General features: G+C 51.3%; 2 protein-coding genes across 8 annotated transcripts in view; one reads left to right on the top strand and one right to left on the bottom strand.

Annotated features, from left to right (window-relative positions):
* The window catches only part of LOC149852771 (uncharacterized), a 50,602-nt gene extending 41,483 nt beyond the window's left edge, over window positions 1-9,119 (top strand). Inside the window, exon 2 of the mRNA XM_090029821.1 lies at window positions 4,831-9,119. Coding sequence (XP_089885947.1) covers window positions 4,831-5,750 — 920 coding nt within the window. The 3' untranslated portion in view covers window positions 5,751-9,119. The remainder of the gene's footprint in view (window positions 1-4,830) is intronic.
* Window positions 9,120-13,553: 4,434 nt separating this feature from the next.
* On the bottom strand, window positions 13,554-26,113 carry LOC149852770 (uncharacterized). Of its 7 annotated transcripts, none has more exons than XM_090029720.1 (7): window positions 26,056-26,113; window positions 25,338-25,655; window positions 24,697-24,904; window positions 21,963-22,147; window positions 20,436-20,562; window positions 18,028-18,141; window positions 13,555-17,041 (listed from the first exon to the last, which is right to left on the bottom strand). In XM_090029720.1, exons 2-7 carry the CDS (start codon window positions 25,563-25,565, stop codon window positions 15,543-15,545), a joined length of 2,361 nt encoding a protein of 786 aa, XP_089885846.1. In that variant the 5' UTR covers window positions 25,566-25,655; window positions 26,056-26,113; the 3' UTR covers window positions 13,555-15,542. The 7 variants fall into 7 exon arrangements, with proteins under 7 accessions (XP_089885850.1, XP_089885846.1, XP_089885844.1 ...); XM_090029718.1 differs by having other exon boundaries at window positions 26,012-26,088; XM_090029719.1 differs by lacking the exon at window positions 26,056-26,113 and adding an exon at window positions 25,942-26,051.
* Between the last annotated feature and the right edge of the window lie 3 nt (window positions 26,114-26,116).

The following is a 26,116-nucleotide window of genomic DNA, read 5'->3' as shown; positions in this document are numbered from 1 at the left end:
CTGAACTTCCCGGACATCTGCTGGGAAGAGCAGTCAGCCAGGTCTGACCGCTCACGTCGGCTCTTGGCCAGAGTGCAGGACCTCCATCTAACCCAGGAGGTGCACAGCCCCACCGGGGAGATGCCTTGTTGGACCTAGTGCTGGCCACGGGTGATGACCTGGTGAGGGGGCTGCGGGTGCTCGACCACCTGGACGACAGCGATCATCACCTGCTGGGATTCACCATCCAGCGCAAGGTGGCAAAGGCCTGCAGTAAGGCAGCGGCCCTAGATTTCAGGAGGGCAAACTTCAACGAGCTAAGAAGGCTGGTTGGGGAAGCGCTGAGGTCCCGGAGGGGAGGGGAGCCAGGTGTCCAAGGAGAGTGGTCGCTCCTTAAGGAGACGATCCTCCAAGCCCAAAGGAAGGTAATCCCAATGAGGATCAAAGGGAGCAGGAGAGCACACAAGCCCCTGTGGCTCACCAAAAGCATCCGGGAATGTCTCCTGGCTAAAAAGGAGGCTTACACCCAATGCAAGGAAGGGGTCATCAGCAGGGAGGGCTATTCTGTAGTTGCTCGGGGATGTAGCGGGGTAGGTAGGAAGGCCAAGGCAGAGATGGAACTGGGACTAGCTTCCCAGATTAAGGACAATAAGAAGTCTTTTTTTAAATACGTAGGGGGTAAAAAGAAGGTCCTGGGTAATGTGGGGCCCTTGCAGGACGACATGGGTAACTTGGTCGTCACACCAGACAGCAAAGCTAACAAGTTTAACAATTTCTTTGCCTCCGTCTTCCTAAGTAGAGACCAGAACAGCCACCTCCCTGCTGGGCCCCCCTCGGGCCCCAGGGGAGGCACACGTGGGCCACAGGTTAGCGAGGATTTAGTTAGGGAGCTTCTGGAGGGGTTGGACGTATTCAAGTCAGCCGGCCCGGATGATCTCCACCCTAGAGTTCTAAAGGAACTGGCCGAGGTCATTGCAAGTCTCCTGGCACGGCTTTATGAGCACTCGTGGTGCTCTGGTGAGGTACGGGAGGACTGGAAGAGGGCCAACGTGGTCCCCATCTTCAAAAAAGGCAGGGAGGAGGACCCGGGAAACTATAGGCTGGTTAGTCTCACCTCGATCCTAGGCAAGCTGTTCGAGAAAATTATGCTGGCACACAGTCATCTTTCATTGACCCCTTAGACAGTCTGTGACCCCCCAGGGGACTGCAGACCACTGTTCTAGTGCAGCATTTCTCAATCTGTGGGTTGCGACCCAAAAGTGGGGTCACAAGCAGGGCCATCCTGAGGGGGGGATCAGGGCGACCGTCCCAGGCCCTGTGTTTTGGGGGGCCCTGTGGAGCCGGCTCGGCTTCGTGTCCGACCACTTGCCACCCCCCTGCTGCCACCACGTCCGGGCCACGCACAGACTGATTTGCCCCGCGCCCTGAGCCCTGTTACGGTTGTCTCTGATCAGAAGAATATATGAAAAGGTCATGAACAATCACGGAAAAACTTGGAAAAATGTAAATGTCAGTTGGGAGTCACGTAGGGCCACATGTTGATACTGCTGTTAATTGTTTTCTGTTGATATGGATTTCTGTCTTTAAAATTAAGACTATTGAACTGCTTTAACTTGCAGTGTGTAATAAGTCTGTCAACCATTGATCCTTCTGATCACGTACACATGAGCGGTCACCCAGACCTGCGGTGCGTATGCCTGGGCAGGAGCTTTTTCAGGACTGGAGGCTGCCCAGACCCTCCGGCCCCAATTTAGGCCACTGAGACAGAATCCAAAGGCCAGACTGAATCTAGATTTGGTGCCTCCATGCCTGTATTTGTATAAGCATCCAGGAATTGCACCTGGGTCTCCTGTGTAGCTGTGCTACATGTATTTTGGGGCCAAAATACTTGTGTGTTTTCTACTTAAACTATTTACTGGGTGGGACTGGTCATGGAGGTTTACAAATGGGTCGAGAGTACAAAAACAGTTGAAAACCACTACTCTAGTGCATCCCTGGCTCCTGGCTTTCCCCTAAACAGTCAAACCAGGGCATCCACAGGCTGCAGTGGGCCCCTGCAACTTTCCTGCCCCGCTTTGCTCCCTCCTTGCTCATCTTGCTTTTCCCCACCTGCCTCCGTACTGTCACTGCTGTCTCCGAGCTCGTCCTTAAGACACGGGCGGGTGGGGGAAGCCACCAGGAAGGAGGAGGGGAGATCTCAGCAGAGAGCAGTGGAGAAGACCCCGCGGCTGCAGTTTTGGGGGGTGCGCTCAGGGAGGGCAGGAGGGTCCTGGCAGAGAGTGGTGGTGCAGCGGACTGGATCCGCGTAGCCCCCGGGGCAGGGAGGGATCCCAGCTTGGAGCCTGGCTCTGGCGGCAGCTGAAGGGCAAAGGCAGGGGAAAGCCCAGCCCTGCCGAGGCTCCTGGCGTCAGATAGGACCGAAGATGCTGCTTGAGAGCCTCCGAGTGGAGCAGCGCTCTTATCCGGCCTGGTCCGCCTCATCCGCCGTGCCAGCCTCCATGCCCCTGGAGGGTCTGAGCGACTCCCATGGGAAAGATCCCCTTCTTGGGTAAAGAAATTTGGGAAGGCCACTGATGAGACACAGCCCAGGGTGTCCCCAGAGCCATTGCAGTCTGGCCTGTTCTTCTCCTGGCTTGCAGGGGTTTCAGATAGGACAACCTCAAGGGTCCCTGTGAGCAGGCGAGTAGAGTTGCAGTGGGGGAAAAATCAGCTGCACAAACCCATGCCACTGCTTTTTGCCCTGGTGCACGCCTCTTAAATGTGGGGTTTGTGCAGGGAAAGTTGCCCCGGGTGGGGCAGGGGAAGCCGGGGCAGCACCTGGCCTGGCCCCAGCAGCCTTACCTGGAGGCCTCTGGCTCCACCAGTGGCAATCCAGGTGACCAGAGCATGGTCGCCAGCTGGAGCATGGCTCTGACAGGCCAGGCTCTGGTTTTGGGTGGCATACACTGCCCCATTTTTTTCTCCCCATGTGTTTTTGTTCATATTGGGAGTTCCTGGTATCTAAATTTGGCTCCGTGCTGCAAGTATGCGCGTGGTGAACCAAATCACGTGCACAGGGTGCATTTTGTGGCTCCTTTGAGCCGCCTCAAAACACGTGTGTGTGCTCACGTGTACGTAGCCCATCTGTTCAAGAAGCGACCCCTGTACCAGAGCAAAGGTACAGCCCAAAATAACTCCCCCAACCCCTCTTCGGCCTGCCTGTGCTGGAGCCAGAACCGGGGGGCTGTGAAGCAGGAAGCAAACACCCACCACTGAGACCCAGGCAAGACGCCCCTTGCTCTCCCATCCAGGTATACAAACGGGGAAGATGCTGGTGCCCCTAGACTCTGTTCAGGATCTTCACCTCTTTTATCGCCTTCTGGCCATTTGCTGAGTGAGAAATAGGAAGGCCCTCCTCCCTTCCTCATCTCGTAGCTGGAAGGAGCACTCTGTCCTCCCCCAAGGCCTCCCGGCTGCTGGCAGTGGGGGAGAGGGAAAGCAGATTAGGGATTTTGCTCTTCTACTCCCCTCCCAGCTTCCTTTTTCTTGACCCTCCTTCCCTTTAAGCAGTGGAGCCAGGGCTGGGGCTTCAGGTGCTGAGTTGGGGACACTTGTGTTTTTATAGACTGGGAGCATGAGCGACTGGTGCCGCCTTAGTCAGGGGGGCATGTGTCCCCCCACAGCCAATCTTGCTGATGCATGAGTCCCCCCTCAGCCAATACCACCACCGATCACTGCCGATCGCTGCAGCCACTTCTAGGAGTGCCATGGTGCTCCACTCCCCAGCCGGCACTTGCAGTGGGGGGCACTGGCACTCCCGCCTGCCCCCTTTCCCCGTTGCCTGAGTGGTGAGCGCGACCGGTCAGGGGGTGCACCGGTCCTCTCACGGGGTGCACGTGCACCCCTGTGCACCCCCTATGTGTCGCCACTGGCTGGGGGTCTTCTAGGAGGTGGCTATGTGGGAAGCAATTGCTGCTGAACTCTGATCACAGAGTCCACTACAGCGCCATCACGCCGGCAAATTATGAAACGGTGGCCTTGTTGGGTAAAGGATCTTGTCTTCTGAGGTACTGGAAGCCGTGGGGTCTCTGATGTGCATAGTTTAGCATCTCCTTAGGTTCTTCCATGGCTGCTGTGTTTTCAGGAAAATAGGCCTCACCCTCTCCAGATGAAATTTGGGAAGACGTTCACCTCCCTTCACCGTGGTATGGGGCATTCAGAAGGTGCTTCATATCTACACAGTCTGCAAGACTATTCCACAGTGCTTTGCTTGTTAACTGGGTGCTTATCTACGCCCTCTGCTAACCGTGACCACATGCCACCTGGCTGCTTCAGTGTTTGCATGCTGACAGCTGATGTCTTGTGCAAGTTTAGCTCATGTAGAGTAAGATCTGTAAGAATGGAAACCCCCTGAAAGGGGCCATAGCCATGCAGGATTCACTGTTCACGTTCCTGTGAACAATTTGACTTCAGGAAGAAGTAGACTGGCTCGCTGTTACTATGAGCAGCTTGCCCATGCCCATGTGAGATATGCCAGTGTCATGCTAGGCATAGAGTGACCCATCAAACCGAGACCTCTTCAGCTTAGTTAGCTCCGTAAACCCCCAATCAGACATTCACACAGCTCCTGAACGCCTCCAATCACAGCTAGAAAGTAAACCTGGCCCACACACAGGGACCAAAACTGCAGGTGGGACGAGATCCAGTAAAGAGCAGATGACGCGGCATGGTACAGCTTAGCCGGGGGTTGAGAATATTCCCAGGCGCGATGGGTGCTCCTATGCTGGTCTAACATTGCTGTATCTCAGGGAGTCTTTTGTCCCTGGGACAAAGAATAACTCGTTTCTGGATTTTCTGTGTCTGTTCCCGCAGGTGATGGGCGGGAGAATGAAAAGGAGACCCCACAACAGGAAGGGCTTGAGGAAGTTGCACCAAATGAGATTTTATCACAGAGACCCAAAGGGGATTTTACACAGAGCTGTCGGCAAGGAAAAGCCAGCGATAGTCAAGTGAGCTCAGCAAGGCCAAGAAAAATGGGGGATACATCCTTTAATAATGGGAAACTTTGCAGGGACTTTGCAGGACGAAAAGCCCAGCAAAGAATCCACCCAGGAGAGAAAAGGCCCACCTGTACCAAACACGGGGGAAATGGGAGTCACAGACCTAATGTGATGGCACAACAGAAACTCCACGCAGGAGAGAGGCTCTATGAATGCGCCGAGTGCGGGAAAAGCTTCAGCCAAAGCTCAAATCTCATTCTGCATCAGCGAATCCACACGGGAGAGAAACCTTATAATTGCCCCGACTGCGGGAAGAGTTTCAACCGGAGTTCAAACCTTGTGGTGCACCAGAGGATCCACACAGGAGAGAAACCCCACACGTGCCCCGACTGTGGGAAAAGCTTCATCCAGAGCTCAAACCTAACCACACATCAGAGAACCCATACGGGGGAGAAACAGTCCACGTGCCCGGACTGTGGGAAGCGGTGTAGCGATCACTCGACTCTTGTTAAGCATCAACGAATCCACACGGGAGAGAAACCATATCCATGCCCAGACTGCGGAAGAGGATTTAGTGACAGCTCAACCCGGATCCGCCATCAGAGGACCCACGCGGGAGAAAGACCCTATAAATGCCTTGACTGTGGGAAAAGCTTCAGCCTTAATTCAAACCTTATGACCCATCAGAGAATCCATACGGGAGAGAAACCCCATAAATGTGCAGAGTGTGGGAAATGCTTCAGTCAGATTGCACATCTCAGGAAACATCAGAGACTCCACAGAGGAGAGTAATTTAGATTTGGGGAGAAGCAGATTTGGGGGGAAGCAGATTTGAAGGCTTGTATTGATAGTGCTGAAACATATACCCAAATACCATATTTTCAGATCTACCATATGCCCCCCAAATAAGACACATACCTTGTTGTTGGGAAGACAAAATTAACAAAAGATTTTTCCGGAGTTATTGCTGCATAAAACAAGGGAAGAGCCAAACCTTCAGCTCGTTCACTCTCCTTTTTCTGCTTAAGCAGCAGCTGAAACCCCAGCTGCTGCTTAACACTGGTCTCCATGGTTGGATCTGCTATTTTGAAACAAGCTAAAAACTCGCAAGGCTGTGAAATAGGAGAAGAGGACCTGGGTGTAGCTAAAAGACAGAAACATGGCCAGAAGAAAAGTTCATTTGACTGGTGGAACATCAAAGCTATTAAGAAGAAAACCTGATTGTTAGCGCCTGTGGAGTGAAGAACAATGAGAAATATTTTTACTACTCGTCCCATCCAGGAAGAGCACACACCAACTGCAGAGGCTTCCTCAGCCCGACGAAGGGTTTTTAAATCCGAAAACTTGCTAATTTTTTTTCCCAACTATTTAAGTTGGTCCAATAAAAGATATCAGATTCACCCAAAGAACCTGGTCTGCCTGAGAGATAAGGCGGCACTGAATGAAATATATTTAGACAGTTCAGAGCAAAACCAGGTTACATTTGTTCTCCTGATCTGAAGTCTGATGTGAGATTATTTTGCGACACCATTTTACATGCCTTTTTTTATTTCTCTCCATTTTCATGCACAACTCTTGGTCACAGACTTGATTTCAGCTCAGATCCATAAGGGGATGTCACACGATAAACCAACATTCCCCAGCACCGTCCTTTGTACCTTATTTTTACCCTTTCAAATGAGAATGTAATGTTGCGCGGACAGTGGAAAATTATATGTGAACTTCAGCACAAACACTAGTGGGTACTTCTATGGAGGTTGAAGTCTGAAATAGGTTGGAGTGGAAATAGAAGTGGAAATAGAGTTGGAGTGGAAATGGAGGTTGAAGTGAAGGTTAGGGAAGCTTGTCCCTAACCCTAACCCTTGGTTGAAGTGGAAATAGGTTGGAAGTTGAAGTGGGTGGAAATGGAGTTGGAAGTTCTTTCCTGCTGCTCGCAGTGACGGGAGATACAGCCATGAGCCGGGGTATGTGGGAGGTCGTGGGATAGAAAGGTGAGGAATTGCAGGGGTTGCTTTTGAAAGCCAGGCAGCTAAGGCTAATAATTAATAGCCTGTTGCACTGGGGTCAAGTGGAGACAGGAATTATTCTGTAAGCTTCAGGTGAAGCACTTCCTGCATTTTAGGAGGCTGTGGATGATGTCCCAAGGGTATGTCAAGGAAGTCCGGTTTCCTTCAGGGAAGATGAGCAGAGGTAAGAAGGAAGCAGAAGCAGTTAACAGACCTCACCAGCCTTGAGGAAGGCCAGGCCCCATTTTCAAAGCCAGAGGGAGTTGAAAAGCTTAACAGCCCACGTAGTCACCCCCAGCCGTCTACTGCACCCTTCTGTGGAGTGAGTGATAATGGTAATTGCTCTACTAATTCTCCTGAAGGCTGCTTTGGGGTGATCCAGCTGGGGGCTAGCATGAAAAATAACCGTCACCCACAGTGAGCAAATCCCAGCTTTTGGCTCCTTTGTGAGTGGAAATGCGGATGTGATGGGGAACCAAAACTACAAAGCAACCTGGCCTGTTAGCTTGATTGGGGTTAAAGCCTGGCCTGTTGCAGGAATTCAGAGGGGGATTTTCAGAAGCAGAGAGAAGTCCAAGGTCTAAGCCATGCTTGGCCTTGCCTTGCAAAAGGGGGTCTGCTCCATTAGTGGGGTTTCATAGTTTCCTAGTTGGGTCAGAAGGGACCTGAGCAGATCATCGAGTCAGACCCCCTGCCATGGCAGGAAAGAGGCCTGGGGTCAAATGACCCTAGCGAGGTGATTGTCAAGCCTTGTCTTAAAGCCCCCCAGGGTAGGAGCCAGCACCACTTCTCTTGGAAGTTGGTTCCAGATCCGAGCTGCCCTGACAGTGAAGCAGCGCCTCCTGATGTCTAGCCTGAATCTACCCTCTGCCAGCTTGTGACCGTTATTCCTGGTCACTCCTGGCGGTGCTCGGGGGAACAGGGACTCCCCCAGTGCCCGCTGATCCCCCCTGACTAGTTTGTAACAGGCCACTAGCTCCCCCTCAGCTTCTCTTGTGGAGGCTGAACAGGTTCAGGTCCCGTCACCTCTCCTCGTAGGGCCTGCCCTGTTGTCCCGATCATACGAGTAGCCTCCTCTGGACCGTCTCCATGTTGTCCACATCCCTCCTGAAGTGCGGCGCCCAGAACTGGACGCAGGACTCCAGCTGCGGCCTGACCAGTGCCGCATAGAGGGGGAGGATCACCTCCTTGGACCTGCTCGAGATGCATCTGTGGGTGCATGACAGGGTGCGGTTGGCCTTCCTGACCGCGTCCCCACACTGCCGGCCCATGTTCATCTTGGAGTCAATGATGACTCCACAATCCTTTTCTGCCTCTGCACTGACAAGAAGGGAGTTCCCCAACCTGCAGGTATGGTGCTGGCTCTTCCTCCCCAGGTGCATCACCTTGCACTTGTCAGTGTTGAAACCCTTCCTGTTCTCATCCACCCACCCCTGTAACTTGTCTAGGTCCAACTGCAGCCAATTCCTCCCTTCTAGCATGCCCACCTCCCCCCACATCTTAGTGTCATCAGCATATTTGAACAGGGTGTTATTTACCTCCTCGTCCAAGTCACTGATGAAGATGTTGAACAGTGCGGGCCCAAAGACCGAGCCCTGGGGGACCTCACTGCCCACGTCCTTCCAGGTCAAAAATGACCCATCCACCACCACTCTCTGGGTGCGGTCCTCAAGCCAGTTGGCGACACATCTGACTGTGTTGGTGCCGACACCGCAGTCCCCCAGTTTCTTAATGAGATCGGGGTGAGAGACAGTGATGAAGGCCTTCCTAAAGTCCAGGAAGACTACATCCACTGCTGCCCCTGCATCTAATGATTTGGTGACCTGGTCACCAGGTTGGTCTGACAGGACCTGCTTCTAATGAACCTGTGTTGGTTGCCCCTAAGATTATCTCCCCTGCTGGCCCCTTGTGGACATGTGCCAGAATAATTCTTTCAAAAAGCTTGCCCAGGATCGAGGTAAGACGAACTGGCCTATAGTTTCACGGGTCCTCCTTCCTCCCTTTTTTGAAGATGGGAACCACACTGGCCCTCTTCCAGTCCTCTGGCACCACACCAGAGCACCACGAGTGCTCGTACAGCCGTGCCAGGGGTCCCACAATGACCTCAGCTAATTCCGTCAGCACTCGGGGGTGGAGATCATCCTGACCCGCTGATTTAAATACATCCCGTCCCTCCAGAAGTTCCCTGACTAGAACCTCCCTGACCCCTGGCCTAGGTGCGCCTCCCCTGGGGCCTGAGGGGGAGCTGATACGGTCCCTGCTCAGGAAAATGGAGGCAAAGAAGGTGTTAAATAGATTAGCTTTGTTGTCTGGTGTGACGACCAAATTTCCTAGCGTGTCTTGCAGGGGCCCCACGTTACCCGGTACCTTCTTCTTGCCCCCTATGTATTTAAAAAAGGACTTGTTGTCCTTGAGCCAGGAAGCTAGTCCCAGTCCCATCTCTACCTTGGTCTTCCTGACTGTCCCCCTGCATCCTCAAGCAACTCCAATATAGTCCTCCCTGGTGATGGCCCCTCCCTGCCATTGAGTGTATGCCTCCCTTTTAGCTAGACCTTCCTAGAAGACCTGCTTTTGGTGAGCCATGGGGGCTTGTGCACCCTCTTGCCCCCTTTGATCCATGTTGGGATTACCTCCCTTTGGGCTTGGAGGATCATCTCTTTAAGGCGCAACCACTCTTCCTGGACACCTGGCTTCCCCCCCCTCCCCTCCCCTCCGGGACCTCAGTGCTTCCCCGACTATTCCCCTTAGCTCATTGAAGTCCGCCCTCCTGAAATCTAGGGCTGCTGCCTTGCTGCCGGCCTTTGCCACCTTGCGCTGGATGGTGAATTCCAGCAGGCGATGATTGCTGTCGCCCAGGTGGTCGAGCACCCGCAGCCCCCTCACCAGGTCATCACCCATGGCCAGCACCAGGTCCAACAAGGCGTCTCCCCTTGTGGGGCTGTGCACCTCCTGGGTTAGATGGAGGTCCTGCATTTGGGCTAGGAACCTACGTGAGCTGTCAGACCTGGCTGTCTGCTCTTCCTAGCAGATGTCTGAGAAGTTCAGGTCACCCATGATGACCACATCCTTTGACCTAACTACCTCCGTGAGCTGACTTAAGAATTCCTGGTCTAGCTCTTCCCCTTGGTTGGGAGGTCTGTAGTAGACCCCCACCATTAAGTCTCTTTCCCCTCGACTGCCTTGTATCCAAACCCAGGGCACTTCAGAGTGCCCCTCCTCTGACTCTGATTCTGTGCTACCTGATGAGGATGTGTATTTCTCCTCAGGTAGCACAGAGTCAGAGGACGAGCACATGGAAGTGCTCTGGGTTAGAATACAAGGCAGTCAAGGGGAAAAAGACTTAACGGTAGTGGTCTACTACAGACCACCCAACCAAGGGGAAGAGCCAGACCGGGAATTCTTAAGTCAGCTCACGGGTTGTGAGGCTGTGCTTCTTTCAACCTCTCCGCACCTCCAAATGTAGCCAAAAGGATTCAGGCCCTACCTACAAAACAGGGAGCTTCTTCCTGGCTGTGGACAAACACTTCTGTATCAGCTTCCAGGATGATGGTGTGTGGGGGGAACAGCAACTGCAGTTAATGGGTGAATCTCATCTGGTCTTTATGCAGGTAAGTGCCATTTGGCTGCCAGTTTTGGCACTAGGCTGTATTTAGATTCTGTTTCCACCTGTGGAGGAAGAGCTGTCCAAGTGTGTGCTGAACTACTTGAAAAAAGGGTGGTGACTTTTCCCCCATTTTAATCCAAAGGTCTAGTGGTTAAGGCATTTGCCTAGGAACTAGGGGGCTTTCTGAGCCTGGAGTTGGAAGAACCCAGCTAGAGTAGGTTGGGACAAGACTGTGTACCCTCCACCCAGACAAGGGTTTACCATCCAAATCCCTCTGCGTCCTCTAGGGGCAGCCTCCTTGTCAAATCATAACATCAAGGTATGACAGGCAAGATAACAGGGTGAGACCATGAGATGCCAGAAGGGGCAACAAGGTGGGGGTCCAGATAGTGGCCAGGAGAGGTGACTCTGGTGCTCCAGCACCGGGATGCATCACACCTGGATCATCACACACCCATGATGAGACATGAGACTAAGGCCATATACTTACCTGTGGGAGGGACTTAATCTGTACCCTGTTGGAAAAGGGGAGATCAGTGCCTCTCTCTTGAATGGAAGCAGGGAACTGAGGTAACAGATCAAGGTGAGGTCCCTAAGAATTAAGAACCAGACACTAAACCACCAGGAAGAGACATGAAGGGATTTGGATCCGTAAGCATGAGCCTATTCCAGCTTTATCCAGGCTCCAAGAATCAGCTAATGGAAATCACGCCTGGGTCTTCCTCCCCCTCCTCACTGCTTTTTGTGGCTTGATCAGAATGCAAAGGGGATGGCATCTTACAAGTGTCTAGACATAGGTGTCTCCTCATGGAAGATGCTCCTTCTCTGTGCCTGCAGGGGGTTTTCCCTGTGCACTGTACCTCTAAAAGGATACGGCTGGATAAGTGGGGAAATCAAGGCCCAAGGCTTCACGGGGTCGATCCTGCCCAGGGAATCCCCAGGTATGCTGGACCAGAACCTTCAAATCCAAGGAGTCCCTGCCAGGAGGATGTTGGGCAACGCAGGCAGCTTCAAGATGTCTGGACTCTTCCACCACAAGGCAAACAGACATGGGTGGCAATATAGAGGCCACAATTTATTCCTGCCTTCTGCTGTGGCCATAAACGTGAGCAATTGTGGTGCACTGAAGGTATGGGCATCTGTTTCCTTTCACTTTATGCCACCATAAAAGTGTTTCTGGCAGCCCAAAGGTGATGTCCCTTTCACCCTGTATCAAAGCTGTTTTTTCAGCCCGGCGTTTCATACTATACCAGGCAGCCTGGCTCTGAACTGGGAGTATTGGGGAGTTAAGGGGAAGGGAACAGAGATGCCCAGAGCAAGAGGGCAGAGCAGATCATCTGCATGTGAGGGGTGAAATGATGGCCTTGATTTGGCATCCCGAGTCTGTCCACACCTGGTCCTTTAGGAGCATTTGGAGCTTGCATGTGCAGATTTGCAGGCTCTGACCCTGGGAGAGCCCCTGGGCTGGGAGACAGATGTTCAGTACACCGAGCCCCCCCAGGCCAGTCCATGTAGGAACCATTTCCCCTCATGCCCCTCAGGTATCCCTTCCAGTACGGGGCTGTGTCTCCTGCCCTTCCTTCCCTCCCCACAATGAGAAGGCAAAGTGCTACCTGCCGCCACGGGCTGGGGAGGGACCATCATTACCTTCGGAGGATCATCCCCATGCTGAGGGTTTTTAAGCCCTTCTGCTGTAAAGGAACCAGCAATGCAAAGAGAAAGGGTTTTCTTTAAAACAACCTTAAAGGAAGGGGGAAAAAAACCCATCCCAAAATAAATGTTTTCCTTGTAGGGGCAAACCCCCACCTCCCCAACAGCTAATGACATGGGTGGCCAAGGGTGAACTTCAAAGGGCTACAACTGGGTTCATTTATGTTGCATTTTGCCTGGTCTCTGGAAACAAGGCCCTTCTCTGCATCTTCAGAAGAGACAGTTTTTTTTGGTTTTTGCCAGGCCTGCCCAACCCTCAGCTGGGAATCTCGTCAAAGGGCCCTTCCCTGGCAGCAGAGGCACAGAGACCATCTACCCTAATCAAACATTCATTTCTGCCTCAAATTCCTGCCAAAGATGGGCTTTGCTGGAGACCAGGGAGGTTCACACCTTTGTGCAGAGGAGTCATAATGGATGTGCGTGGCTTGACACAGCTGGAATCACTGCTCCAGACTCATTATTGTTAGGATACTGGCATGTCTGGCTGTACAGCCAGCGACCCTGGGCCCTTTGCACTAAGTGCTGCCCACACGAGCAAAGGTGTCCCTTGCCCCAAAGTGATCAGCACTAGAATAGCTTGGACCTTCTTCTTCTCTGCTTACCCCAAATGCTCCCACCTGCACAGTTGAGTCCAGAGACAGGTTGTGGGAAAGGCGCCTGCGGTGGATGCTCAATATAGCCACAGAGGGGTACAAGTATTCAAGCTAGCAGCTGTTATGAAAGCTAGTTTTGGTTTCAGGAGGCATCCGTCATGGAGCAAAACTAACAATGTGCAACTTGGATCACCAGGCAAAGAGTTTGGGAATAAAGGTAACTCAAACCAACAGTTGGGACAAAGAGTTTGCAAGTGCCCCGGATCACTTGTTATTGTTAGGGTCTCAGCAGCCCAGGCCTTGAGATAATGTTAATCGCCTCAGCCAACGTTGGAGAATGGGGGTCGTGGGGACCCATTTATCCTGTCACCATTGGGGCAGACCCGTTACCTAACTGGGAGTGTGGAGTAGTGAAGTGGAAACAGTTTGGATAGGGGTGATCCTGGCTCAGGCAGGAGGTTGATCTACATGTGCCCTAGGTTGGGCAAAGGATGCTGATGGGCCACAGGGCAGAAACAGAATAGACTAGAAAGGGTAAGGGTGAAAAATTTCATATCAGCAATTCCTGCATCTCAGCTGGTCCAGTCCTCACCATCTCCACATCACCCCTCCTCATGGCTGCCTCTCTCCCTCCTGGGCAAAGGGGGAAGCCTTTCCCTTGGAGATGAAGACCAAAGATGCTCAGATTTTTCTTCATTTGCACATTTTGCTTTGGAGGGCAAAAGAGTTTTATTCCCTTGTGTTACATGCATGTTTTTCTGCTCTCCCCCTTCCTCCCTAAAAAACCCCTCTTTACTGATTTTCATAAGATGTTTTTATTCGAGTGAAGTTTTCAGCAAAATATTTTGTGATTTTTGCCTGGAAACACTTATTTTTTTTCCTTCACGAAAGACACTTAAAAAAATAATAATAAAGAGAAACAATTCATATGCATATGTAAGCTGTGTCCCCATTCAGGCTTTACATCAGAATTTTCATAGTTTCATAGTTTGTAGGGTCGGAAGGGACCTGAGCAGATCACCTAGTCCGACCCCCTGCCATGGCAGGAAACAATACTGGGGTCAAATGACCCCAGCAAGGTGTTCATCCAACCTCCTCTTAAACACCCCCAGGGTAGAAGCCTGCACCACTTCTCTTGGAAGCTGGTTCCAGACCCTAGCCGCCCTGACAGGAAAGTAAAAAAATAAATTAAAAAAAAGCTATTAAAGCATTACTTTAACATATAACAAATGTACACCCCTGCGGTCTAAAGTTTTGGGCAAAGCAGTTTCTTGATAACATGCCCTTGCTGTTTCCCTTCCCGGGGTATCCTGTGTCCTGAACGTAAGGACTGAAGCCTTTCTGGATCCCCCCTTGACGCTGACAAATTTGAGTGTGCGAATGAAACGGAAATGATTTTTCCGCAAAACACTCCTGACTTTAGCCAAGGCACGAACCAAAAGACAGAGGAAACATTTCCCAGATTGGAGAAGACAGGAAAAGTCTCATGGAGGGCTCAGAACAGAAAAGCAGCCTAGAAAGTCTCAAAAAAAAAAAAAAAAGGCAAATCCTGATGATGCTGTGAAGGAGGGCAACTTTCCCCTAATCCCTGTAGGCCTTTCACAAGATCCCTTCCCCCCATCACTGCAGACCTGTGCCAATGCCCCCCCCACCCCGGGCAACAGTTTGGGGTGCTTAGGTAATGAGAACGATGGCTCTAATAGTCTGATGGTTGTGGGGGGGACAGAGGACAATGGGAGGGGAGGGTAAGGGCCACTGCTAGGGGATAACAGAAGAAAAGTAGGCATCAGATCCTGTAGGGATACAGATGTTACAGGAGTCTTAGCAGTGCTGGGGGGGTAAAAAGGAAAATGGGGTTTAAGGAGGTGGTGTGCAGAGAGAGGGGATGAGGGATCTAGGGCAGAGACAATAAGAGTTGAGCCTGCAGGTGCCTGGGGTTCCCCTGCCTTTACCCAGTATGTCAGCCAGCGATGCCTCTGCCACCAGTGTGCTCAGCACTGAGGAAATCCCATGCGCAGCCATGGAGCAGGAAGTCTAGATCAGCGGTCTCCAACTTTTTTGATCGCACACCCCTATCAGTAAAAAAATTTTTAAGCATGCACCCCCAATATATGTATATTTATATAAATCGAAGTTCTAATATTTTCTTCCCGTACCCCAATGGATCGTCTTGTGCACCCCACTTCAGAGACCACTGGTCTAGATCACTCCCATATCCCACAGGGGCTCTCATCATGAGCAGTAAAAGGCATGGGATGGTCAGGGGGGAAAAGTTATTTTCTCTGTCAGAGAATGCTTAAGGGCTGATTGGGGGTTACAGTAGACAATGACTTGAATATGATTCAACAGTGTGCCCTAGAAAGAACTTTTTCACAGCAAGGGTTGCCAGAATGCGGAATGGGCTTCCAAGAGAGAAGGTTGCTCTCCTCTACCTCGGGGTCTTCAAGAGACTGCACAAGCACCTAGCTAGGGTCGTCTGACCCCAGCGCTCTTTCCTGTCCAGGGTAGAGGGGCAAACTCGATGACCAACTGAGGTCCCTTCCAACCCCAACATCTATGAATAAATCTAGTTGGCAAGAAGGCTAATGGCATACTGGGCTGCAGTGGTAGGTATGTTGCCAATAGGTCAAGGACAGTAATTATTCCCCTCTATTCAGAAGTGAGGCAACATTTATGGACAGTGGTACAGCTTATCCCTTGTGTGCATGCGCTGGTGACTCATGACCATTGACCTCTTAGTGAATCCCTTCCCACACTGGCTGCAGAAGAAGCGTTTCTCCCCTATATGAGTGCGAAGGTGATAGGTGAGTTTGGAGCTCTGCGTGAAGCTCTTCCCACACTGGCTACATTGAAATGGTTTCTCGCCTGTGTGCACACGCATGTGACGTGGGATTGTTGACTTCCTGGTGAAGCTCTTCCCACACTGGGGGCAAAAAAATGGCTTCTCCCCTGTGTGCACGCTCAGGTGAGTTGTGAGTGAAGAGCTGTTGCTGAAGCTCTTCTTACACTGGGTGCAAGAGAATGGCTTCTCCCCCGTGTGTATGCGCAGGTGAATGGTGAGGTTGGAGTTATACGTGAAGCTCTTCCCACAATAGATGCAAGAAAATGGCTTCTCTCCTGTGTGCACACGCAGGTGACTCATGAGCGCAGAGCTGCTGCTGAAGGTCTTTTTGCATTGGCTGCAAGAGAATGGCCTTTCCCCTGAGTGCACGCGCAAGTGACTCGTGAGCCCAGAGCTGTTCCTGAAGCTCTTCTCACATTGACTGCAGGCAAAGGGCTTCTCTCCCGTGTGCACGCGCAGGTGACCTGTGAGTGTTGACCTCCTGTTGAAGCTCTTCCCACACTGGGTGCAATAAAATGGCTTCTCCCCGGTGTGCATGCGCAGGTGTTGCATGAGTGCAGAGATGTCGCCAAAGCTCTTCTCACACTGGATACAAGAGAATGGTTTCTCCCCCGTGTGCACGCGCTGGTGCCGTGTGAGCTGGGAGTTCTGTGTGAAGCTTTTCCCACACTGGGTGCAAGAAAATGGCTTCTCCCCTGTGTGCACACGCAGGTGTTGCATGAATACAGAACTGTCAGCAAAGCTCTTCTCACACTGGCTACAAGAGAATGGTTTCTCCCCCGTATGCACACGCTGGTGCCGCGTAAGCTTGGACTTCTGTGTGAAGCTTTTCCCACACTGCATGCAGGAGAACAGCTTCTCTTCTGCATGCACACACATGTGGCTTTGAAGGTGATCCCACCTCGTGAAGCTCTTTTTGCACTCAGCGCAGCAGTATATCTGCTCCCCTGCATGCATGCCCTGGTGCACTTGGAGATCACTTAAGGAGGCAAAGCTCTTCCCACACTCTGAGCAGCAGTGGAGGTGCTCCTTCGAGGGCCCATTGAGAGGGCATGTATGGTGGAAGCCATCCCCACACTCAGCACAGGCCTGGACATTCTCCCTCTGGGGAGTCCCAAGTTCCACATTGTTTCCAAACTTCTCACTGGGCTCTCCACATATACTCAGGTCTCTCTGCCCTTCAAATCCTTCCCTGCTCCTTTCGGTCTCCACTGTTCTCTGTTCTTGTTGGAAGGGGAGCTGGTTTCCAGTTTGAAACAGATTCAGGTTGGCAGGCTCTTCCTCACGAGGCTGCTGCTGCTCATCTCTGCCCAGTGACTCAGCATCTGCTGGGTGGAGACAAGAACCCATAAATTAGTCTCTGTCCAGCTGGTGAAGGGAAAGATCTGGTATTTCCCCATGATGGGATGTGCCCCAGAACTTGGATGGGCCTAGGTACCTCTGTGAAAACAAGGGGTCCAAGTGCTTGTGCAATCTGGGTCTCTGGTCTCTCACCTTGTATACCTTGTGCCCCAGTTATGAAGCAGAACATGGGCGATTCTGGTGGAAACAAGGCACTTGTATCCCCCAACTGTGAAAGCTTGTGAATCCTAACTACACCAAGCAGATACTTCATACTGCTGGAAGCACTGACTGAACACTGCCTTTATTCCCCTGGCTGTCACATAGGGGAGGGACAGAAATTCCACTCAAACTAAACAAGAGAACTGGTCGCAGCAGGAAGCAGAGCACCAGGCTCTCTATAGCCCCATCCTTAATAACCCCCGCAGGGTTTCTGCCAACTCTGATAGCTGCCATGGGGAAATTCAAACAAGATCATGTCCTGCCAGAGGACACGACAGAGGTGTGGCCACTTCGGATTGGGCTATCGGTCCTTGCACTGCTGAGGGAAGATGGAAATTTAAGCTCATCCCCAGGGATACCAGATTTGTGCCTCAAATCAAGACAGCAAGCTAGTCTTTGTCCCTAGCATATCAGTACTTCTCTAAGGACAGCCCCTTCCTTCCATGGCAGAAACACTTGTCAATATGCCTCCTTAAGAGGAGGATCTGAAGGGTTGAAGGCAGATTTATTTCCTAAACAAACCTAATAGGGGAAGAAAAAAGAATCAGTTGCCCATCCTGCATCACTGAAATACAAGGAGTGGGTATACACATCTGTCTGGACAACACAGATCTGGCCAGGTTGCATGAGGTCAGGACTTTGTGGGAGCAACTTAAGGCAAATGTTCAGGTTTCCAGCTCCCCCTATGTATTGAGAGGTTATGAGCTGAGGTGTGGGTGGAAGGAGGAGGTCAGGGAGTTTCAAGACTCACCTGGAGCCAAGTCCTCAGAAAATAAGTTTTCTCCAGCTTCCTCATCACAGATCCAGAGCTCCATCTCACCTTGCTGGATGCGGTAGATTAGGTCTGGTGTGGGACCTTGATAACCTGTGTTGGGGAGTGTATAGAGGTTGGTTATTCCACAATCCAGTGCCCAACTGGGACTTCGAGAAAGGATCCAATGGATTCAAATATTCTAATGGGGACTCAAGGGAGGACTCTTAGGAAGGAGGGCATTTCAGCTGGTGTGGGAGCTGTGTATGCTGTTCTGGGGAGTGTGTGGGGGGGGTACTTCCACCATCCAGTGCCTGATTGGGATGTGGAGAATGGATCCAATGAACTCAGATGTTTAATGGGGACCCAAAGGAAAAGGAAAGGAGGATGTTTAGAATAAAAGAGAAACCACAACAAGCAGAAATCTTTAACAGAGTATCACCTTGGCCACCTAAGTAAATGGAATGATGGTCATATGAAGTATCAACCCCTCAGAAGTATATAAAGGGTAAAAAGGTTACAGTGGCCCCTTGGAAGGTGGGCAGAGATGTAACGCTCTGTGATGTGTAAGGAGGAAGAAAGAGAATACTGTTATAGATTTTCAAGATATTCATTTGAAAAGAGAGATGATGAATATACTCATAGCCATCTATCCAACAAATCTTATTAAGGTAATTCCAGGTGAAAAAAATAGAAATGTTTGCAGTAGTTTTTGCACTGATGAGTCTTGCAGGTAAAAAGTCAATGACAGACCGAGGACAATGAAAGCTTGTTTATGGGAGAGAGGGGAATTCATTTTGGGACTGCGCAGAAAAGGATAATGTTATAACAACTGTAGAGGCAACTATAGCAACCTTTCGATCCAGTGGATGGATCCTTATGTGAAATGATGCATATGTACTGAGGATATAGACTGTCTGCATTAGGGATATGGATTAAAAGAGGAAGATGACACATTTTTACAAAATGAGAATGCCCACAGTAGGGTACTGTTCAACCCAGGTTCCCAGGAAAAGAATGATGATAAAATTACCTTCAGAAAAGATTGTCATTCAATAAAAATAGATTACAGGATGACTACAAAGAGAGATATAGTCAAACCATACCTTGCGAGAGCAACATGGTCCCATAGAGTATCAAGCCTGCTGACTTTGGGTTATTCTCAAAAGGTAAAATAAAAAAAGAGAATATCAGGGCAAGGATATTGGAAATTACTGCTGCAATACAGCTTATAAACAGAAAGCCAGGTCTTTGCAACAAAGCTGACAACAATCTTATAATACAGAGAGCTTAATGCAGATTCACTTTGAGATTCAGGGAAGGTATATTTATTTGCACTTGCCGAAGATGTATTAGATGAAACCCAAGAACATCAGAAACACAAGGTGGGAAATGGAGGTATCAAGAGATATTGAGGAAAATACAGAAGTCTTTGGGAAGAGACAAAAGTCCATTTGGACCACGTCATTTATGCAGAAAATAGTAGTAGTATCAAGAGAAGCAGCACTGAAAGGCTTGTATAAAAAAACTGAACATTAGAAAAGATGGAAAGATAATTGGTAGGCTAGCTTAAATCCACAATGACTAAAAAAAAGGGGGGGGAAGGACTTGGATGATGTTGTGTCCAATGCTATTAGTGATGAGGAAAGCAGATTAACATATGATCAAATACAAAGCGTGTATTCTGAGATTTTGTTGAAAGGAGAATGTCCCAGAGAACATTTGCATCCATTGATGCTGTAAATGAAATTGAATTTACAGCTGACAGTGCAGAGGAAATCAGGAAAGCAGTAAATAAATGAACAAATGAACTAACAAAAGGGAAATGAAAGTGAAGAAAGAAGTTAAACAGTAGGTTTATATACTCAACCATTGGAAGTTCCTGAAGCATTAGGAGATGAAGGGAAATAGTGGTTCTGCACTTAATGAAGGAACCTGTGTTCCTAGAAGAAATGAAGCCAGGAAGGGGGAATGAGGATTCCCCATGGCCTGTACTGGGACGAAAGAGGCAGGACTTGAAATGAATGGTGACTAAGTATAACATCACTTCTGCCTTTCAAACAGAAAGGGAGTAACTATCAAAGTTCCGATGCCAGGAGAACAAAACTGATTCAGCCACTCATTCCAAACCGATGATCAATTATTGCAGCCAGAGTCAACATGAACACATAGATCAGGTATAATCACTCTGGCTTGAGAAAAGTAAAGAGTGTCACTAATCAATAAGGAAAGTCCAGAAAACAATAAATTGGCCTTCAGATATGTGGCAAATAAAAAAATAAATAAATAAATAAATAAAATTGTGCGGGTCCCCAAGGAAGATCTTTGGTGGAGGTTGAGAAAGCAACCACTAGAAAAGGATACTTTACTACAGCTCTGAGTAGAGAAAAAAAGAACCAGAAATTTACCCAGGGAAACAAGGGCTTGGTAATTCCTCAGCATCTGGTCCTGGTAAAGCCCCTTGTCTCCAGTTTCCAGCAGCTCCCACTCCTCCCTTGTGAAATACACTGCCACGTCCTCAAAGGCCTCCAGGAGCTGCAGTCATAAGCATTACACCATCAGTGTCTTCTTGTCCACCCTCCTCCAACCTAAACAAACCTAGATTTTACTCCTCAGCTGATCCGGCTGCTCCAGCAAAGAGTCTGGCATGGAAACAGCTCTAAGGGCAGAACAGCACGTTTGTCTGCTTTAGTTCATGTCATCCAGGGAGTCAGCGCAGTTATTCCCTCTGCCAGTATATGCTGTGCCTAAAAGGGAGGTACTGTCATCAGTACACCAGCTGAGACTGCAGTCCAGGTGCCATGAGCGCCCCCTGGCGAAGCTGTTTTCATGGCAGTGACTCACAGAAAATACCCTGCTTCAGAGGGGGACCCTGGGAATTCACCCCGCTCCACCAGACACAGCCCAAGAAACGGTGGCTGTCGGTGCAGTCAGGAGTCTTCTCTTTCCTCCATAAGGCTCTGGGCTGGAGAGCTCCCAGGAGATTTACTGACCCACAAAACACAGGGAACCTCCCTGTTGCTGTCCTACATGATATGGGGCTGCTGCAGCCACCCCCATTGTGTCCGGCTGTGGAGTGGAAATGAAGGGCAGGGGAAGAAGTGAAGCCCGGAAGGGGGAATGAGGATTCCCCATGGCCTGTACTGGGATGAAAGAGACAGGACTCGGTCGAAACTCAGCCTGGAAGCAGGAGAAAGGGCGGGGGCGGGGGGTCCATGGCAATCCAACTTCATGTACAGAGACAAGGATATTACAGCTCCCCAAAGCACAAAGTGTCCATTTTCCTTGGGCACAAGTGAGACCTGCACGCCTGGAGGGAGGCTTTCTCCAGATATAAGCAACTCTGGGAATTTTTCCTTGATCCCAGTTAAGGCACTGGTACAAAGGGACTGGGATTCATTTTCCTTTCTGGCAAGTTGATCCTCCAGGACTCAGGAACACTGCTCACTCCTAGCAAACTGCCAGCTCATCATCCTGTCCTGGCACTGGCTGGGCTGGAGACCCTGCAGGACTTGGGTGCAGACCCCTCCATGCTTCTCAGGGAGAACCTGGTGGGCTCAGCTGAGGAGACCCTCACCCCATGCTTCCTGGTGCTGGCTGGGTGCCATAGAGGGCCCAAAGGAGCTCCCTCCTGAGACCCCAGACTCAAAATGCTCTCCTGAAGTACCCCTCAGAGGAAGCTGAGATAGCCTTCCAGAGGCAGGGAGTGCTGGACCCACTGGTGCTAAGGGCAGTACTTCTAGTCCAAGTCCCCCAGGCTATCTGTACTTGGCAGCAGTTCCTGCTTCCCCTCAGGCCCTCCCCAATGGCTTGGTGTGGATGCAGCCTCTCTTGCAGCCCTTTAGGTCTCTCCATGCCTCTGGCTCTTTCCCACACCCAGAACTCTTGCTGAGCTTTGCCCTGGCACCACACTCACACTCCACTGCTGCCGGTACCTTGCTCACAGTCATGTTCCCTCTGTGCTGTGGGCACCCGCCCTGCTTCTTACGCACTTGGCTTGGCTTAGGTGTCAGGAGTCCCGTCTCCCCAGATCTTCCTGGGGACGGCCTCAGCAGTTCCAGGTGTACAGGCCTTTCCTCAGGAGGCTTCTCCTCAGCTGTGCTCAGGTTTCCTGCATCTGCTGGGAGGGAAGGCGCATCAAAAGACTGTTCTAGTGAGGCCTACATTGATCAATACATAGAGATACTGCTCTCACAAAGGCTTTGCTAAAGCACTGGCCAGAGCAGGTGTGATCAGCAAACCTGACTGATACATAAACTCCTTGCATAAGCAAAGCCTTGGCATTTGCTCCAGAGGATCAGCAGAAGAGATGGCTATACAAGTTAAGAGAATAGTTCGTGGCATGGGATGGCTCAAGATAGTCAAGTTATTGATGGAACGTAACATGTTTTGACCATTGTAGACAAGACAAATTAGAAATAAAAGGAACTTTATGGCCTAGGGGGTGCCTGTGGAGTGTTGTGCCAATACTTTGTCGTGGGTGTACACACGTTAATACTTTGTCTGTCAGAACAGAAATGTGTTAGGACCATGCCTTGCAGATAAACTTGGCTGAGCCATTGTCACCACACCAAGCCTGTGGTTGTTCTTTAAAACAAGACTGGTGTTGGGATATCATGGCACTGACTTTTGCCAGCATCGCATTCCCTGAGACTTGTGGCCCTACCAGGCATTCAAATTTAAGCTAGACAGAAACCAGCTATAAAGCTGTTACAAGTTTTCAAGCACAGATTTCATAAATAGCTGGCTCTTTTTATAGCGGGTATATACGTTTATGGCTGGTCTAAATGTATTGCATGATTGACCAGTAAATTGTATAATGTATAAACCATGAGGCAGGGTCCTTCAACACTGACATAAAAAATCAGTTACATCCAACAAAGACAGCAATGACAACACAGGTTAGCCCTAGTGCCATGGGCAAAGGCAAAGCCCTGCTAGTGTGTGCCTCGGTCAGCCCCCAGGCCTCAGTATATGAGGAAGATGGAAAAAATCAAATCCCACAAGACTTTTAAGGCCCCTGCTACACATTGCATATATTATGGAAAGGATTGGTCAATCGCACAATAAATTTACATCAGCTACACGTGCAAGGTTAGACCAGTCACATGAGCAAAGTAATTATCAGTTGGTGAATCGTGCCATAAATTTAGACCAGCCACACACGCAAAGTCATTATCATGTGATATAAATGACCACCCAGCTATGAAGAGAGCCAACCAGATACAACGTTAGTGCTTGTAAATGTGTAATAAAACTCTGTAACTGGCTACTATCCAGCTTTCATTTGAATGTATAGCAGGACCCTTCTAATACATCTCCACAGTCATGAAGCTGGAGATGAGCCCCAGTGACACTGCCCTTGCTCAGAATGGCAAACACAGTCATCGCTCCATATAGGAGATACAATGGAGACCTTGGTGCTGCACCAGGATCCACACTGCGGAGGAGAATGAGGGAACCGACAGGGCCACTTGCTCCAGGGGCTGAGGGGGCAGAAGAACAGATAAGTTGCTGAAACGACCCCCTCCCCCTCAAAAAAAAAAAACCACACATGAGCAGCCAAGACTTTCCCACTGACGGGAAGTGCCTCCTGCTGCTGGAAAGGGCAGAAACACCACCTCTTATCTGCCCCTAGCAAAGAGTCTCATCTGGGGAAGCAGTCCAAGGACCTTTCATCTGTTGACGAGCCCCAAGTCTCCTCTGTCAGAGGAATCTGCAACGGGACAGAGGCCCGGGGTTAACCGTAAATAAAAACTAGCCCAAAGTTGCTAGGAAAGCCCACTACCTGCACATCTGCACCAGCCCATTCTTAGGCACAGATGGTTCATGGCAGGCGCAAGAGAGGAGTGACTGGGACTCAAGCATTGATAACGGTCACAGCAGTGCTCAGTACAACCACAAAAACTGCCTGCATCTGCTCCCATGAGACCTTGCATCGCCACCGAGCTTGCCAAAGAGCCATCGGCTGGTTAAAGGTGAGCAAAGCCACTGCAAATTTTGCCCAAATGGAAACAACTGCCAAGGACAGCAAGAAAACAATGTACAGAAAAAGAGAAGCATGAGAAGGAAAGCCTGCCTGCTAGGGTGTGTTCATACAAACAAGGGTATACAAAAATACCAAATGCTGAAAACACAGTGATGCAAAAAACCTATAGGTGGCCAGTAGCAGCAGCAACTGTCATGGGGTAAACGATGAATATGCAAGTAACTAAAGTCATAATAGACTTTGAAAACAAAGGGGTGTTGGACTACTACACTGCTGGGCTACGAGACAAAGCCCCTGAATGTCTCTGTAAGACCCTGGACTGTCTCATCAACAGGACACGGGAGCAACACTCGCTGGCAAGGTGACTGGTGTATTTCTAGGTATGGGAGAGTGCACTGGCTGTTGAATAAAACTACACAAGGGCAAAGGAAACTCCTGCCTTTGGAGCATTCTCTCTCTCAAGAACCCACTGGTTCCCCGATCCCAGGCCTCAGGATAACATGAGGAAGATAGGGGATCTTATCACTGGATGCTGCTGTCACACTGGAGCTGCCTGGGGCAGAAATTGAGGCCCTCTCACCAAACAGATTTGCAGGGAGAGACCCCAGCCTCTTGCTATGGGGACTGAACACTGGCACCTGGGCCCCACAGTACCTCTACCCAGGCCCCTGGCATGTTACCTGGCTTCTCGTGGGGTGGGGGCTCCTCTCCGGGGACACGAGGCAGCTCTTCCTGGGGCTCTGGGGTTTCACCCCATTCTGCCTGCTCCACTGGCAGGTACCCGGGATGGGGCTGTGGCTGTTCTGGCTGAGAGCAGACAGACTCTCTCAAGGTCCCGGGTCCCTCCATGTCCACCGCCACGTCCTCAACCTGCCTATTCACTGTGACCTGGGGACAAGACAACCACGTCACTGGGAGCTGGGAGAGATGGGACTAGGAAGAAGCAGTCCCGGACACACAGAGACAGGGAGGCAACATCGATGGCCAGGGTGAAACTCTCTCACTTGGAGCATCTCACCCTCCACCAGCCCCAGCCAAAACCCCTCAGACAGGGCCTCTGCCTCAGCACAGGCCTCTGTGTTATGCTCCTGCTCCCAGCTTGGTATCTCCTGGGGCAGGATGCCCAGAAACTGCTCCAGCACCAGCAGCTCTGGCATCCACTCCTTGTTGCAGCACTGGGGCTCCAGCTAGAGCTGGCAGAGCTCCCGCAGCTGGCTGCAAACTTCCTGCTGCCCTTTGGCTGCCTGGGAGCAGACACCCCAGGCCAGGAGGACTGACAGGGCCACACTGGACAACACAACCCCAGCACAGAGACACTCACCTGCCAGTGCTGGATGGGCCCCTCCCGTGGCTCCTGCTTGACCTCTTGTGGTGTCACCCATCTTGTGGGGACACTGCCTGTGACAGCATGAGGGGCTTTCCCTGCCCTCTCAGCTCCCGCCCGGGGCTTGGGGCCAGCTGGGTCCTGCTTCTCCATCTCCACCCGAGGCTGCAGCAGCGCTGGGAGGGGGAAGCCCTTGGCTGGCACTAGCTCCAGCTCAGCAGCCATCTTCTCCGCCTCACCCCCGCCCGGGCCTGTGCGCTGGCTCTCCCGCCCCCACACGCAGCGCCTTTCAGCAGCCCACGGGCTCCCGGCTGCCTGCGGGAAGGAGACAACGGGGTTTATCGTGTGACGGGGGAGCGAGGATTACAACATGCCGTCCCGGACCCACCGCCCGTCACCCAGCCCCAGCACCCCCTGGCCTCCGCCACGCTGAGGGGCCACACAGCCCCGGCCTCCCGACACGGGGCGGGGCAGGGCGAGGGGCGCAGCTCCCGGCACGCCGCCCTGACGCCCCGCGAGATCCCAGCTGCTGGTGCCCCTCGCTCCCAAACCGCGGCCCCCTGCCCTGCCCCGGGCCCAGCCAGCGCCCCTCAGTCTGGACCTGCAGCCCCCTGCCCCGCAGCCCCTGGCGCCAGCCCCGCCGCTGCCCGTCACACCCGGCCCCCGCCTGCCTCCGACCGCGGCCCGGGCCCGGGGCCTGCAGCGCCGCCAGTACCCCGAGGGTCGAGGGAGGGCAGAGGCAGGCCCCGCTGCGCGCGCAATCCCCACGCGGCCCC

The sequence above is a fragment of the Crocodylus siamensis genome, chromosome 15 (genome assembly GCF_052110815.1).
Source record: "Crocodylus siamensis isolate JL-2025a chromosome 15, ASM5211081v1, whole genome shotgun sequence".
Taxonomy (NCBI): domain Eukaryota; kingdom Metazoa; phylum Chordata; order Crocodylia; family Crocodylidae; genus Crocodylus; species Crocodylus siamensis.
The sequence above is the reverse complement of the archived record's forward strand: the minus strand, read 5'-3'. Positions and strand labels throughout refer to the sequence as shown.